At 27.9% G+C, this 15,332-nt stretch overlaps 1 protein-coding gene and 1 pseudogene across 3 annotated transcripts; one reads left to right on the top strand and one right to left on the bottom strand.

Annotated features, from left to right (window-relative positions):
* Positions 1–686: 686 nt before the first annotated feature.
* LOC145192614 (cysteine protease ATG4D-like) lies at positions 687–10,337 on the bottom strand. Of its 3 annotated transcripts, none has more exons than XR_016456388.1 (11): positions 10,000–10,320; positions 9,783–9,866; positions 8,033–8,215; positions 6,224–6,276; positions 6,014–6,150; positions 4,750–4,820; positions 2,790–2,941; positions 2,599–2,664; positions 1,992–2,068; positions 1,620–1,739; positions 687–1,547 (listed from the first exon to the last, which is right to left on the bottom strand). XR_016456388.1 is itself a non-coding variant. In XM_090100373.1 (11 exons), the coding sequence occupies exons 1-11, from the start codon at positions 10,157–10,159 to the stop codon at positions 1,341–1,343; spliced, it is 1,323 nt and encodes a 440-aa protein (XP_089956499.1). In that variant the 5' UTR covers positions 10,160–10,337; the 3' UTR covers positions 687–1,340. The 3 variants fall into 3 exon arrangements, 2 of the variants coding, with proteins under 2 accessions (XP_089956499.1, XP_089956505.1); XM_090100373.1 differs by having other exon boundaries at positions 2,586–2,664; positions 10,000–10,337; XM_090100379.1 differs by lacking the exons at positions 2,599–2,664; positions 2,790–2,941.
* A 2,554-nt stretch (positions 10,338–12,891) lies between these two features.
* On the top strand, positions 12,892–14,445 carry LOC149894617 (uncharacterized; annotated as a pseudogene).
* Positions 14,446–15,332: the final 887 nt, after the last annotated feature.

The raw sequence follows: 15,332 nt of genomic DNA, 5'->3' as shown, positions 1-15,332 counted from the left end.
ACTGAAAATATTCTGTCGTCAGCCGAAATTCGACTTTCGGTGTAATGAAACTTTAGTTAGAAAGTAATGTTAAAATGTTAAAAAATAAATCTTAGAATTGCAGTTTTCAGCCAAAAAATGAAAAACTTAAAATTCATAGAGCTCAAAATGTTTTCAGTATCTGCGCAACGTGTGTAAACAAAAACTAAATTACCTAATGCATTACTAATTACAAGAAATAATTCAATACATTATAATGTATTGTCCGTATGTGTCCGTTTACATGACATAATTCAATACATTATAATGTATTGAATTATGTCATGTAAACGGACTTCAAGTTGAAGTTTTTAAAACAAATAAGATGGTGAACCTCACATTAGAGCAAATAGAGCAGGTTACTGAATTGATTGGACGCAAAGCAAAAAATGCGTTTGCTCCGTGTGAAAAATCTAAAAGGTATTATCTAGAAATTGTTTTTACAGAACTTTGTTTTGAAGAAAATTGTTTTGTCTTCAACAAATCTTGTCAAAAATCTGATGCAAAAGTAGAGATACGGCTGTAGAGAACTTTCAGCTGTAATTTTTTTATAATATTGAAAATTTTCTACAGCTGGAGGTATTAACAGCCGAATAAAGATTTACAACATGGTCCACAAGTTTTCTCTAAAAAAACGCGACCAGCCGTACTTTAAAATTCTAAAAAAGTATTTGAAAATTATATTTACGTTAAATTAATATTTACAATTGAATGAACCAAAAAAATGTTTTTGACATAAAAAAGGAATCTTTAAAAGAAAAAACTAAGTTAAAAAAAAGTAGAAAAAATGAACAACAAGGAAGTGAAAAAATAAATAACAACCAACCAGCAGTTAGTGCCTATCTTAAATCAACTAAAAAAAAAAACAAAAAACGAAAAAAAATTATCAAACCAGTTTATTAAATGGCTCAATAATTATTCTACACTCCAACAATAGACTATATAACTCCCATTTCATATATATATATAGTTAGATTTTTCTTTTTCATAAAATATTGTTCCGTAATTTGAAACAACGTTAAAGTTGTAAAGGACCGCATTATTTTTTCTCCGTTTATTACTCAAATCAATTTTTTTTCTTTTCCAATCAAAAATTGCATTCCATATTTTAGAAAAAGAGTTTTTTTATTGCAACTTGCTTCCTTCGCATCGCCATCACTATCAAATAATGCTATTATAGGAATAAGCTAGAAGGTTCAGAAGATGTTATGCTATAGATGAGAATACACTACCAGGACGACGGCAAATTTGGTGTTTGATGTTAGATGCAGCGAATAACGCATTTTCTACTACTCAACGCTATTAATAAATATTTCGCATTGTTATTCAACTAAAACGTATTCCTCAACAACCTCTTTGCTTTTTGTTTTATTCTTAGACTTTTTTGTTCTGTTGTAAGAAATCTCAACCGTTTGATCGCGCATTGGAGCTTTCACTAAAAGTGCATCAACTTCATCATTGGTGGAACAAGAACCGTTGTCAAATATAAACATTGGATATTCAGTGCGCTGCATAGGGGGCTTTAACCTCTAAAACGTTTTAAAGTAATAATTTGTGAAATATTCATATTCAATTTTCGACAAAACAGAGAAAAAACTTACCTTAACTGCTTCTATGCAAAATAAATCGAAATCTTCTCTTGTTCGACAATAGAAACCTACAGCACAAGAAGGATCCATCTTTTGAAACGCAACTTTCTTTGGGTATTGACAATGAAAACTCTGTTAAGAGTATAAATAAAAAAAACTTGAGAGTGAAATTTACAGAACGGTAAATTAATATCAGAAATTGATGTCAGAAATTAACATCAGAAATTGAATAACCACCGATTAATTGCTCGACATTTTGCATAGCCATTGAATGTTATGAATTTTTGTGAAGTTCATTACAAACCTAAAACATTTTTGAAACCACTGCCTTCTTTTAAAATGTGCAAAGCTCTTTTTGCATAACTTTCATTCCTTAAAATATACCTCAACTGGGAAGTCTGTAGTTGTCATATCAACATATTCTTGCAAATAATGAGGGTCGAGATTAATCAACTTCATCCCTTTTAAAGAAAAAAAGTTAGATAAATACTTTATTTAAAAAATGTAAATCATGTAGTAGTTTATTATCATTATGAAAAACCTAACTTAGATAAATTTGTTGATCCACTTGCTAGGACCCAAATGTTACAATTATTTATCTGTTTATATACATTTTCAACTTTTTACTGCATGTTGGTGCTTTTTGAGGTTCTGTTTAATTTTCTTTGCATCAAGGAAAACAAATCTTTGTACATATACACAAGATAAATCAAGAATGCAAATATTTTAAAGTTTTCTATAAACATGTGAAAGAGCTATAAACTTGTAATCAGAAAATTACTTTTGTAGTGAAATTTAGGTTACCAATAAAGATTTGTTTAAACTACGCGCAGTTCAGATATGTAATAATTTACAAACTATATAAAGAAAATTAACATCAACATACACTTATATTATCTTTGTAAATTATTTTGTTAAAAAAAAAAATCAACCATAAAAGAGCAATCATAGAAACAAAAAATAAAATAATGAGGGAACCTTGAAACCCTACAAAGTATAATGAGTGTTTTGGTCGACCTCCTACAATACCAACACAACAGTCCAATGTCAATAATCCCTTAATGTTAAAGGAAAAAATGATTCCAGAAATAACATAGAAAGAAAACCAACTTTTGAAATAACTTTGAACTACACAAATGAAAGAAATATTATTTTGAGAGCCTAAAATATTATAGACCATACCTTTAAACAAGGGATGTATATTGGATTTAATCCATCACTGCCTAGACGGATGGGAACTAATATTAGCATTGATCGCCAGGACTTCTCTGGACATACCTGATTTGTAGAGTTTTTACATTTGGTAGAGATTGAAATTACATCTTTTATGTACACTAGAAAATAGAGGTTTAAGGGAGTTTTAACTTAAACTTATTGCACTTAATTTAAAGGATTTTAGCATCCAAACTGTACAGCACACAAAAATATTCATCAAGTCTAATGTTTTAGTTTTTTTTAAAAATTTTTTAACATTTATTATTTGAGCATATGTGCCGCTGCCTTAATTTAAATAGTATTTTACAACTTTGCAATAATTAGGTCTCATTAAGCAGATAGCGAAGTGCATTAATATATTTACCAATGACTTTAATTATTACAGTTGATAAGTGAAAAGCCCATTAATTATTACAGTTGATAAGTGAAATGCTAAGTGAAGTCTTTAGGTAGCTGATTCCTAAATTTCTTACATTATGTCAAGATTAATCAGAAAATTTTTTTGAGAAATATTTAACAACATAACCAGCCATGAAATAACCTTGTATTGAAAAGTATTCCTTACACATCTGTATTTGAAAACTTCCTTAGCAACCTTCAGTCATCCAATTACTCCATTCATAAGGAGTACTAGGATGTCCTTTAAGATTCCACTCATTTAAGATATCATAGGGTTATCTCATAGGGTTCACTCCTGGACAATATGGGCAGAATTCTTCATAATTATTTGAAGGTATATGTGTAAAACGTTGAAAACATAAATATTGTTGAAAATACAGAAGAAATTAATATTCTATCAAAATTTGGGAAGATTTCAATGATAACTTTTAGGCTGTTTTAACTTTTTTTTGATATGAAAAAGCTAAAGACAAATCTCTTCTGTTGCTTGACATACAAATAGAGAACATTATTTCCTTAATCATTGACTTAATTTTCAATAAAAATACATTTTATATTGTGTGAAAATTTTTCCTTTTTTTCAAATGGATACTTTGTTGCAAAATTTTTTAAACAAGCATTACAAGTATGAACACAGAGAGTGAATTCAACAGGTAATTTTAATGAAAACAGTAAAAATAACAGCACAAGCTAAATTATTTAAAATTACAACTAAAAATCTGCTTTGTATAGTTGTTTTTTTAATGTATTTGAATGCCATGACATACTTCTATTGCTAAACTTTGAACAAATTTTGTTTAAAAAAAAAAGTTTAGCAAAACAAGTTTTCACAAAAAAAAAAAGAGCAATTTGAAAAAAAAAAAAAAAATTTAAAGGATTTCAAATCTGAAATTATGATTACAACAATACTATATATAAACTAAATATTCCTGCTTTATTTTTTAAACTTTTATTCAATTAGTTGTAAAGAGTAAAACATTTAGCCTAAACATTTAAAGCTCAATTTTAACTTTGAAGCTCAAACACACAAATGTCAAATACGCAACTATTAAGTTCATTATGTTGTTGCAAGTAAATTTTGAAGTTTTTAGTATTGTAAAACTGAAATTTAAACCAACTGTCTGATATGCTTTCAAGTTGTTCCCAAGCTTTTGTACAACAACATTTACAATTTTTATAAATGTTTTGAAATAAATAATAAATTTTATTTGCACAAAAAATGAATTATGGTGCAAGTCAACTTTTGTAAAAGTTTCAATTCAAACAGACAAAGAAAAAAGTCTATCAAACAAAAACTGAAAAAATTGTTCACAAATTTCACATGCTACTGTAATCCTGTATGTGACCTTACACAGCTAAGTAAAGTCTCACCAAGAAAATGGTAAACAGTAAATTATCAAAATCAACATTTTATTGTCTTGATAATATGAATACATTGATTTTACTTAATTTAAGAAAAAAGCTGGAAATCAAAAGTTAATTTAAGGAAAGTAAAAGCATCTTAAAAAATATTTAGTATGGTTTTTACCAGTGCAATCATGTGCAACATAAACCCGAAATGTTTCAAGATCAGGATGTGATGTTGAGTTAACAGCAGCTCTAAAACAAAACATACTAAAAACTATCAGTAGAAATTTAGGGTTAACTTTTTCACAACTGTATAAATCAATAGTCCTGCATAATAAAATTGATGGTAAAAATATCAACAACAAAAATTCATTTAGCTTCTTCTCCCTAAACCATTCCCCACAAAAAAAAAAATTAAAAAACAGCTATCTTCACTCAACATTATCATAATAACAATCAAAGTGGTAAAACAAATACAATCTACAAAATAAACAGTATAATGTTATTTAAAAATTTGTCAGATAAAATGAATTTTAAAACAAGCTTTTCAAGTGTCTTACACTCAAAATCCTGTGCAATTTTATTAATTATCTCAACACAGAGATTGCTATGCTGGGATACTTTGATTCCCTGAAATAATATTAATGGTACTCCATTATTGAAGGTTTAGTGCACCCTAACAAACTTCATAACAACATACAAAAAAATATAGGGTTCATTTTTGTTTTTCCCCCATCAAAGTGTTGAGTCATTGAACTTTTTTAAAATTTCTCAGCTTCCATTATAAATGTTTTGTATATTCTAGAATAAGCTTGTATTAGGATTACAATATCTTGGTTTTAAAGTTCTTTGCACACTTAAGCTTTTTTTAAAGAACTTGAATTAAAAAAATTAAATTAAAAAAAGCATGTTGCTACTTAGCTAATCTATTTTGGTATGAATTTGAAAAAGTTATTATTACACCTTTTAAAAAGTACCCATTAATAGTTTCTTCCCTTTTAATTTTACTTGCAAAACTGCTAAATATATGATGATCATTATACTTCAATAAATGAAATATGGTGCTGGTGCTAGACCTCCCAAAAAAGTAGTCAATAGAGACCATAAAAAAAGAAATAAATAATTACACACACATGCAGCATATAAAGTTGGTATAAACATATTCAGCTCAGCAATTTATTTAACTGTGATTTTGGCTCAAAATGCTTTTAGAAATATTTGTGAATGTTAAAGTTTTTTTTTAACTGAAAACTGTTAGAAAATATCTCAACTCCCTTGTTTTGTAACCTTTTCCCATCCCCCCCCCTCCCCACCTTATATTTTTACTATACAAACTGTTTAACAGAGCTTAACAGATCAAAATTTTTTTAGACTTTTACTATCAAATCATCAACACTGAAATTCTCCAAATTAGTCCCTGGTATACAAAATTATAGAAACTTTACCTCAAAATGTGAGCAACAGATGTAGGTCCATACCAGTCACCTGGCTTCTTGCCTATGGAAATACTTCCAATTCGTACAAGTTCATGAAGAGAGAAAGGACTTTTGTCATTGCTTTCATCATTAAAAAAGCGAATGATCTAAATAAATAACAACAATAGAGTCTGTTGTTATACTGGATAAATTTATTACAGATTGCCTTCATATGCTTACCATTCTGTAAATAAAGTTTTGTTCATGATTTTTTCTATCAGATGTTCTCCAACCTATAATGTTAATACATTACTGATGAAACCTTGACAAATAAAATAAGTAAAACAACAACAACAACAAAAGAAGAAATAAAAGCTCTATGATATTCTTTTTCATAATTTAGTGTTTGTTAAAATAATAAACCATATATTATGGATCAGGGTATTGTAAATCAAGCTGCTGCCAAAGTTAAGTCATGTTATTAACATGTTTTTTAATTAGAATTAAGTATTTTGATTAGTAAATTAGATTGTTATGATGTACAAGTTAGTTTATAATCTTGCTTTTTATTTCCTTAATGATCAGACAAATTTTGATTTTTCAAAAGCAATTGGCATTAGTAAAATGATTTAATAAAAAGGACTTGGTTTTTCTGTTTCATAATTCATTATTTACTAGAAGTCCTAATGACACAAAAAAATTTTAAAAACATAAAAATTATGGTTGTTAAATTTTTCATAGGTACTAAAACATTATTTTTTAAGTTACAGAACTATCAAATATAGGTTACACATAGCTATTAAAAACATAAGAAACTGATAAAGAAAAAGAAAATAAGTTCTAATATAAGTTACACATATCAAAAACTTAATTCTGTTGATAATCTAAAATTTCAACCTATATTTTCTTCAACTAGATCATATAAATAAAATCTGGTTAAATTCCTTAATGAGCTCCAAAAAATTTTTTTAAGAATAAACAAATTACAGAAAAGTTTGCTGAAGAACTAAAAAAACACACTTTCACTTTAAACAAAGCAATTGATTTAGAATTAAAGTATTTTTAAAAACTACGAGACTGAAACATCTAAAAAATAATGTCAAAAGTCTTATATAGTCCATCAAAAAAACACTTTTTTTATAAGGATTTTCAACAATGTGATTTGAATAGCTTTAAGGTTGTCTTAAGCAATTAATTTTTTTTTAAACTATCTTTAGTACTATCTATTTTTTAATACAATATAAGATAAAAACTATTACTGACAGAGTTTATAAAACTAACAACACAAAAATTAATTTGGTTTTAAACTCTACTAAATAATTCTTCAAATTGACAAGCAGATAAAAAACTGAAAAAGAAATTAAAAAAAAAACTTGAACAAAGAAAACATTAAGCCTAGTTATATAAGATTACCCTACATAGTTAGAGCATGTTTGTAAGAAAATTACTTTACATAAGCACAACATAATTATGAGCAAAATAGTTTTTATATAAAACATATTCCAAAATCTTATATATTAAAATAACTTTCAATTCATTTAAAACTTGATTAATTCTCCACTAAAAAAACCTCATGAACTGATATCAAAAGTCATTAATATATTCATTTGTGCTAATTTTAATGTTATGTACATTGGTGAAACCACAAGACATTCAATTAAAATAAAGTAACAATTGATATCACAAAAGATCTACCAACATATTTATAAAAAAAGCTGAGTGTTTTAAATCTGTCAACAACATTTTTTTGATTACTATAGATTAGGTAGAAACATCATTCAGGTTTAAAAAAAAATATTAGATGGGAAAAGCTCAACTTAAAGAAATATTCTTTTAGTTAACCTCAATTCATCAGCTTTATTATCAACTTACCCACACATTGAAACATGTTGAACAAAATTTTCAAAATTATTTTTATACACGTCAATAAGTGCTATTAAGAATGTTTAAAAATAAAATCAAAAACAATTTTAAGCATAATTATAAAAACGTTACTTAATGTAATAAATAAATCAAGAAACAAAATTTTTAAAATTTCACTTTTAATACCTTCTTTTAACATGTGAATAAGAAGGGCATTTGCTAGCAACATTTGCCCAGTTCGTAGCATACAGCCCCAACCACTATCAGATGTCAAGTTAGAGTTTGCAAGTTGTGAGAAATGTTTCCGATAAGTCAAATATATTAGAGAAGAAAAATCTTCAAAAAAATTATCAACGCATTTGCCATTTTCTAAACATAAGTTTCGCATAAATTATTTAGAATGTATAGTAAAATAGAAAATTATGCACTTTAATTTCCTAATATTGAAACATTTTAAAAAAAAGAGTATATTTAGTTTATACTGTACTTTCTCTTCTCTTCTTTGAGTCATTATTTTGACTCTTTAAGCACTATTAAAGATTTTCTTTTTTCTCTTTCAGCTGAATTGATATTCACACCACTTTTGATCTAATTCCTTTTAACTTTAGATCAATCAAAAACAGTAAATCTTTTTTGATCTCTATAGATGCATGCAGTTACTATAAGAATTTTCAAACAATAAGTCAATAAAAAGTTCTGCTTGTCTGGATATTCATTGGGACAAAAGTTTCAGTAATTTAACAAACTCTCAAATTTAGTAATTATATTTTTGAGTTTAGCTAATGGAAGTCTTGTTTTGACCCAAACTTTAAGCCCAAGAAAGAGTACCAACAGCTGAAGTTTTTTGTTATCATTTTGTGAGTCTTATGATGATAAAACAACTTTTGCAAATTTTGCTTAGCCTTGTAACTTTCATCCCTCAAATATTTCCTGTGACTTACCAATTAAGAAAACAGCATAAATAGCATACATTACTACCATTATGATACTTAATATAAAGGAAGCATCATTTCCAGCATTGACAAGTCTGGATCTGCAATTATTAAAGCCAATAAGCACAAGTCACCCTTTATGTTTAACTGTTTATTTTTGTAGACATAAAAAGTATTCTTTTTGCATAACAACAACTTTACTGACAGTATAACACATTACAATATCTCAAAAAGAAATGAAACTTATTTTATTGATATAGAAAGAAACATAAAAAACAAAAAGCAGTTCATGAAAAAAGACTTCATTTTTGCCTATCAAAGTGGTAGTTCACTTAGATAAGGTTAATTCACTTTCATAATCACCCCTTTAAAAATGGGATGATTCATTTTCATAGGAAAATATCACTAGATCAACTATAGGTTAAATTTTAATAATAATAATAATGATAATAATAATAATAATAATAATAATAATAACAACAACAACAACAACAACAACAACAACAACAACAACAACAACAACAACAACAATAACAACAACAGCAACAGCAACAACAATAATAATGATGATGATGATGATGATGATGATGATGATGATGATGATGATGATGATGATGATGATGATGATGATGATGATGATGATGATGATGATGATGATGATGATGATGATGATGATGATGATGATGATGATGATGATAACAACAATAATAATAATAATAATAATAAAAATAATAATAATAACAATAATAATAATAATAATAACAATAATAATAATAACAATAATAATAATAACAATAATAATAATAACAATAATAATACCAATAATAATAATAATAATATTAATAATAATAATAATAATAATAATAATAATAATAATAATAATAATAATAATAATAATAATAATAATAATATTAATAATAATAATAATAATAATAATAATAGTGGTACTAGTAGTAGCAGTAGTTATAAAACTAACAATAGTGACAATAACATTAACAACTTACCATTATCTTTAGAACAGTAACGTTTACCAAGTAACCAAATTTCAGTATCATCGTCAAATGACGGTTTGTAAGGAACATTAAACCCTGAAAATCGTTGTAACATTTATTAATTAACATTATATGCAGTAAAAAGATCTTATCTCTATAATGTTAATTAGAGCAACATCAACTTAGATAAACTGATGTTAGTTTATGTACTAAAGCAAGGTTTTCTTACCATATTTTACATTGTTCCAGGCGGATAAGAACTTCTTTTTAATTTTATCCCCGTGAAAATAATCTTCTTCCGGGTCCTCATCGCTATTATTTAAGCTATCAGGGGAATTTTTAAAATTTGTAGTGGCCAAGTTGCTTTCAGAGCATTTCTTTGAAGCCATCTTTGTTTACATATTTTTATCGTAAAGTTATAAAACGCATAGTTCACAAGGTTTTATTTACAATAATAGAAGAACGTGACTAGAATAAGTTCAAAAGACTTTAATGCATTAATTTGTAAGAAAGCCACAGGTACCCATTTAGACAATGAAACAAAGTGCTCTAACTTCAAGCGCTTTTTTCCACTTAGAGCGCTTCCGCTTAGATCTACAAATTGATTACCTTATGGATTAACCCCATATAGCAAAAAATTTACCTGAAAATGAAAAAAATTGCCTCAGATGGAGTCAGGATAAACTTTAAAATACCGTGGTATAAACTAGTAAATTTTTTGTGTCATTTTAAAAATCTTTTTCCATATCATGTCTGTATGTTAAAAATGAATTTAGTTATAAGTTGAAAGATAACAAAAAAAATTATTTTCATTTCCAAAATTACGATCATTTTAAAAAGGTCATAAGTTACTCTCGAAAGTCATAAAACAGGCATGAATTTAGGTCCCTGTTATTTAGATCGATGAAGATGTTGATGATACCATTAAAAGCAATCCCCTACCGGTTCAAAGACGGCCTCGAAAGGAAAAAGTAGATCAAACTGTTACTGATTTTGTAGACATCCAAGTAATTCCCAAACCTTACTGATTTATAGATCTTAAACTGTTAAGTATAGTTAGGTCTATGCTTAATTGTAAAATAATGTTACTATGCACTATTTTAAGCAGTAGAGTGTTTAAATCAATATTACAAGAAAAAAATCTTTCTTGTTTTATATTGATTTCTTGTACATTCTTATTACATACATAGATTTTAAATGTTAAAAAAAAAAATTTAACATTTAAATTAGGCTGTTTTTTTTTTCAGTTAACTTCCAGTGATAAACTTTTTAACTGAAGTTATCTGAATCCCAAAAATTATCAGGACAAAGTTAGAGAGCGAGTGGGTTCAGGATGTAGAAGTCTACAAAATTTTGTGTCAACCCAACAAAATTGTGTTACTTCTACAATAAATATTGTATGGTAAGGGTGTATCTTTTGTCCCAAGGGTGTTTCTTTGACTAAAAGAAATTCTTAGCCTTACTTCTTTATTATCACAAAAACTGTGATATTGGAGATGAAAACAATCTACTCCCCTCTTTATGAGATAAAGTTCCTCTGAAATCATCACTGAACAATCTAACAAACTCAATAACATCTCCACAGTTGAGAATGGCATTCCTCCCTGAAATATTCGGATTGTTACAATTAGCGGATTGGTCCGTTAAAGTTTATAATATTGTTATATTTCTTCCATTTAAATGGAAATGGAAATAGAAATAAAAACTAGTTTGAAAAATTCTTTGTTTTCATTTCAACGTTTATGGCAAACATGGCAAATACTGATGCAAATATTTTTTAAAAAAAGTCCGTACCCTGAAAATTTTAATCGATCCGTGTTTACGGAGTTATAATTCGAAAAATGATCTGTATTAATTAGAGCATCCCGCCATCGGAAACTGCGTAAATGCGTAAATTCCGATGTGAGAAATAGTTTATAAAGGTGACTTCGATGTAAAGCTATGGTGAGGAATGATATCACATCGGAGGTGCGATGTAGTTCGAGGCCGATGGGGAGAATTTCACGCACTCTCCGATATATTTCGAGATTTACACATAATCGTACGATATTTTTGCGCAATTTCACAATAAATCGTATTTAAAGTGTAAACTCGTAATATTGTGGTATTTCCGATGTATTTATCTATAATTACGAAGTTTTCGCAAAATTGCAGCAAAATTTTGCAAGCCACCACAAACCATCGGAAAATATCGGAAAATAAAAAGATTAAATCACATCGGAGTGACCTTTATAAACTATTTCTCCCATCGGAATTTACGCATTTACGCAATTTCCGATGGCGGAATGCTCTAGTATTAATAATCCAATCAGTTTTTGCGGATTTTAAATTCGAAAAGTAATCCGAAATATTCGTCCGATCCGATCTTGCAAACTTAATCTGAAAAATAATCTAATTCGTTTCATTTTTGTTATCTCTTTTTTTTTTTTTTTTCAAATGCCTAAGCTATCTAATATTTGGGTATTCTTCAACAAGGTAGTATAAAACAAGGCAAAATGTAAGGCCTGTGGCAAAACATACTTGATCAATGAAAGCACCATAAGTCCTTTAAGAAACCATTTGAAAAATTTCCAGTTGAATTTATGTAAACAATTGTAAAGGAAAGACAAAGAAGAATCAACAATTACAGACATTTTGGATGAGCTTTCTTCTAAAGACTCTGATTTTGAACAAACACAAGAAAGAGGAAAGAAGAGGAGATCTCCACAGACACATACAGATACACCAGCATTACCACAGCCATGGCCTACTGTAATTATAAGGCCTGATTTGTTGCATTTTCCGGAAAAAATTAGGAGGCCAGTTTTTTTACGGCTTATTTTAAATTATCACTTATGTATGAAAGGTTTTATTAACAACAACAACAACAATAACAATATATTTACCAGTGAGTATTATACAAAGGTGTTGAATAAAGTATTGAAATATAATATTGTAACAATTACTATATAAATATTTGCTTGCATGCATTGGTTTATGCTTTTATAGTCATTTAATATGTAATGTATTCTGAACTGATTAATATGTAAATGATAATATTCTGACTGATTGCCTGTTTCATTATATTCCACCAGAGAGTGGAATAATGAAATAGACACACAGACAGTCTATTATTTTTACTGTATATAGTCGAATTGCTTTTTTATGAGATGTTATTTAAGTGGAGATAATTCCAATAATAAATGTAAGTGAATTTTATATTTAACAATAACTTACACTTTTTTGATTCGTTTTAGTAATAAAATGGTTAATAAATGTGTTGTCACAAACTGTAAAACTGGTTACTCTAATGGTCCAAAAAAGTCAACATTTCATTTTCCTGAAGAATTTGATTTGTGAGAACGATGGATATACTTTGTTAATAGAAAAGATTGGGTTCCATCAAAATATTCAGCTATTTGTGTTAATCATTTTAATGACAAATTTATTAATTACGGAAAAAGATGTACCTTAAAATGGAATCTTCTTCCAGTTCCAACTATTCAAACTGATGAAATAAGTGGATCATCAACTCTAAGGGTTCCAAAGTTGCCCCGAAAAAAACCAACTTTGAGATATTTAGGAAAAGATGAGTTTGAAGATTTTCAAAGTGTTGATAAAATAATTTATCTTGATTCTTTGACAGAACAACATTCTCCACCAGGCTTTACATTTTAAAAAATTCATGATAGTGTTGTTTATTATAAACTATGTTTTGATGAAAAATCAGGCATACCAGTTGTTTTTGAGTCAATAACTGTAAATAAAGATCTTTATGTTTCATTGTCATGTAAAGGCTATCATATTTCTTTACCTGAATGGTTTCGTAGTGGTCATATTTGCAAATTAACAAACTGTAGTATGTTAGAAAATTTTCCTGTCTATATTAGAAATAAAGCCAATGATATAAATTCAATTTTGACAGAGTTAAATGAAATTAGATACTATTCTCCTCAAGGCAGACCTCCATATTCTGCATCCATTATACATTATGCACTAATTTTATGTCACACTTCAGCACAGTCTTATAAGTTATTGTTAGAACAACTACCTTTACCATCTTTTAGTTTACTTAGAAAAATCCAAAGTAGTGATATAAATGCTTATAAAGCTATAACAGTTTTGTTACAAAAAGATTGTGTATCAAGTGATTGTGTGCTTCTTGTGGATGAAATGTATCTGCAGAAAGCAGCCCAATATCAAAGTGGGAAATATATTGGTGAAGATTCAGAAAGTAATCTTTATAAAGGTATTGTTGTTTTTATGATTGTAGGGCTTCAAAAAGCTATTCCTTATGTTGTAAGATCATCACCTGACGTTTGCACAACAGGACCATGGTTGAAAAAAGAAATTGATGAGTGCATTACCTCATTGCACCAATCAGGTTTTAAAGTAAGAGCTATTGTTACAGATAATCATTTTACCAATGTTAATGCATTTTCAGAATTACATAAATCTTATACTGGAGATGGAAAACTGTTTATTTATCATCCAGCTTATAATGGAGTTTTAAAAACATATCTATTATATGATATAATCCATTTAATAAAAAATGTTAGGAATAACTTGTTGAATGGAAAAAAAATTGTTTTCCCTTCTTTTTCGTTTGATTTCTTAAGAGACAAAGTTGAAGTTCCAGCTGGTTTTATTACTTGGGATTTATTTCATAAAGTTTATGAAAAAGACTAATTATTAAATGGAAACTTGAAAAAAGCGAGGGAAGTTAATTATCAGGTCACTCATTCTGGAAACAATAAACAAGATGTTAATCTTGCATTAGCGATTCTTGATGAAACAACTACAGCTGCGATACTAAGTTATTATCCTGAAAGAAATGATGCAGCACAATTTTTGTCATTGTTTCATAAGTTATTTATCACACTTAATTCAAAGCAGATGTTTAATACATCCAATCAGCTCGGCAATGCTGCTGTAAAAGGAGATAAAAAAACCCACATTTTATAGAGAAATTGCAAATTGGATTGAAATTTGGTCAACATGTGAATATTTTATTTTAACCAAACAAACTTCTCATGCTCCTTATCACAACATTATGTGCAACTGCATCTCGTATTGATGATTTGCTTGAAGAAAGCTACACATTTGTTCTTACTTCCAGGTTACAAAGTGATCCTTTGGAGCTACGCTTTAGGAAGTATAGACAAATCAGCAGTGGTCGATTTCTTGTAAGTCTTTTAGAAGTTTGCAACAGTGAAAAAATTTGGCAGTAAGAAGTCTTCTAAAGGAAGATATAAATTTCTGGGATGAAAACATTTATCAAACATTTGAATACTCTACTTTAGAAAATATTATGCAAGATATTGCATTGTTGTCTTCAGAGATATTAAAGTGTCAGCTTTTTGAAGATAGCATGGAAGTTGCGGTTACTATAGCAGGCTACATTGCTAAAAAATTGAAAAAAAGATTTAAATGTCTATCTTGTGGTCAAAAAATGGTTTCTACCGACCAAGATGTTCTTAATAATGAATATCTGAAAATATTATCCAGAGGTGGACTTATATGTCCAAGTGAAGTAATAACCTCTTAACTCCAAAGATTTTATCTATCAAATAATGTAGATCA

This window comes from Hydra viridissima, unplaced genomic scaffold (assembly GCF_058129835.1).
Source record: "Hydra viridissima isolate aposymbiotic clone 2 unplaced genomic scaffold, HvirCarnegie_v1 scaffold_1, whole genome shotgun sequence".
In the NCBI taxonomy this organism is placed as follows: Eukaryota; Metazoa; Cnidaria; class Hydrozoa; order Anthoathecata; family Hydridae; genus Hydra; species Hydra viridissima.
This window is presented reverse-complemented; position numbering and strand designations above follow the sequence as displayed.

Bases quoted from the DNA above. Each gene is read 5' to 3' on its own strand.
- LOC145192614 (XM_090100373.1), bottom strand. From the start codon at position 10,159: ATGGCTTCAAAGAAATGCTCTGAAAGCAACTTGGCCACTACAAATTTT. The intron at 8,216-9,782 runs GTAAGTTGTTAA...ACTTATGTTTAG, and splicing joins TTACTGTTCTAAAGATAATG to AAAATGGCAAATGCGTTGAT. The intron at 2,942-4,749 runs GTAAAAACCATA...TCTATTTTCTAG, and splicing joins TGTTGCACATGATTGCACTG to TGTACATAAAAGATGTAATT.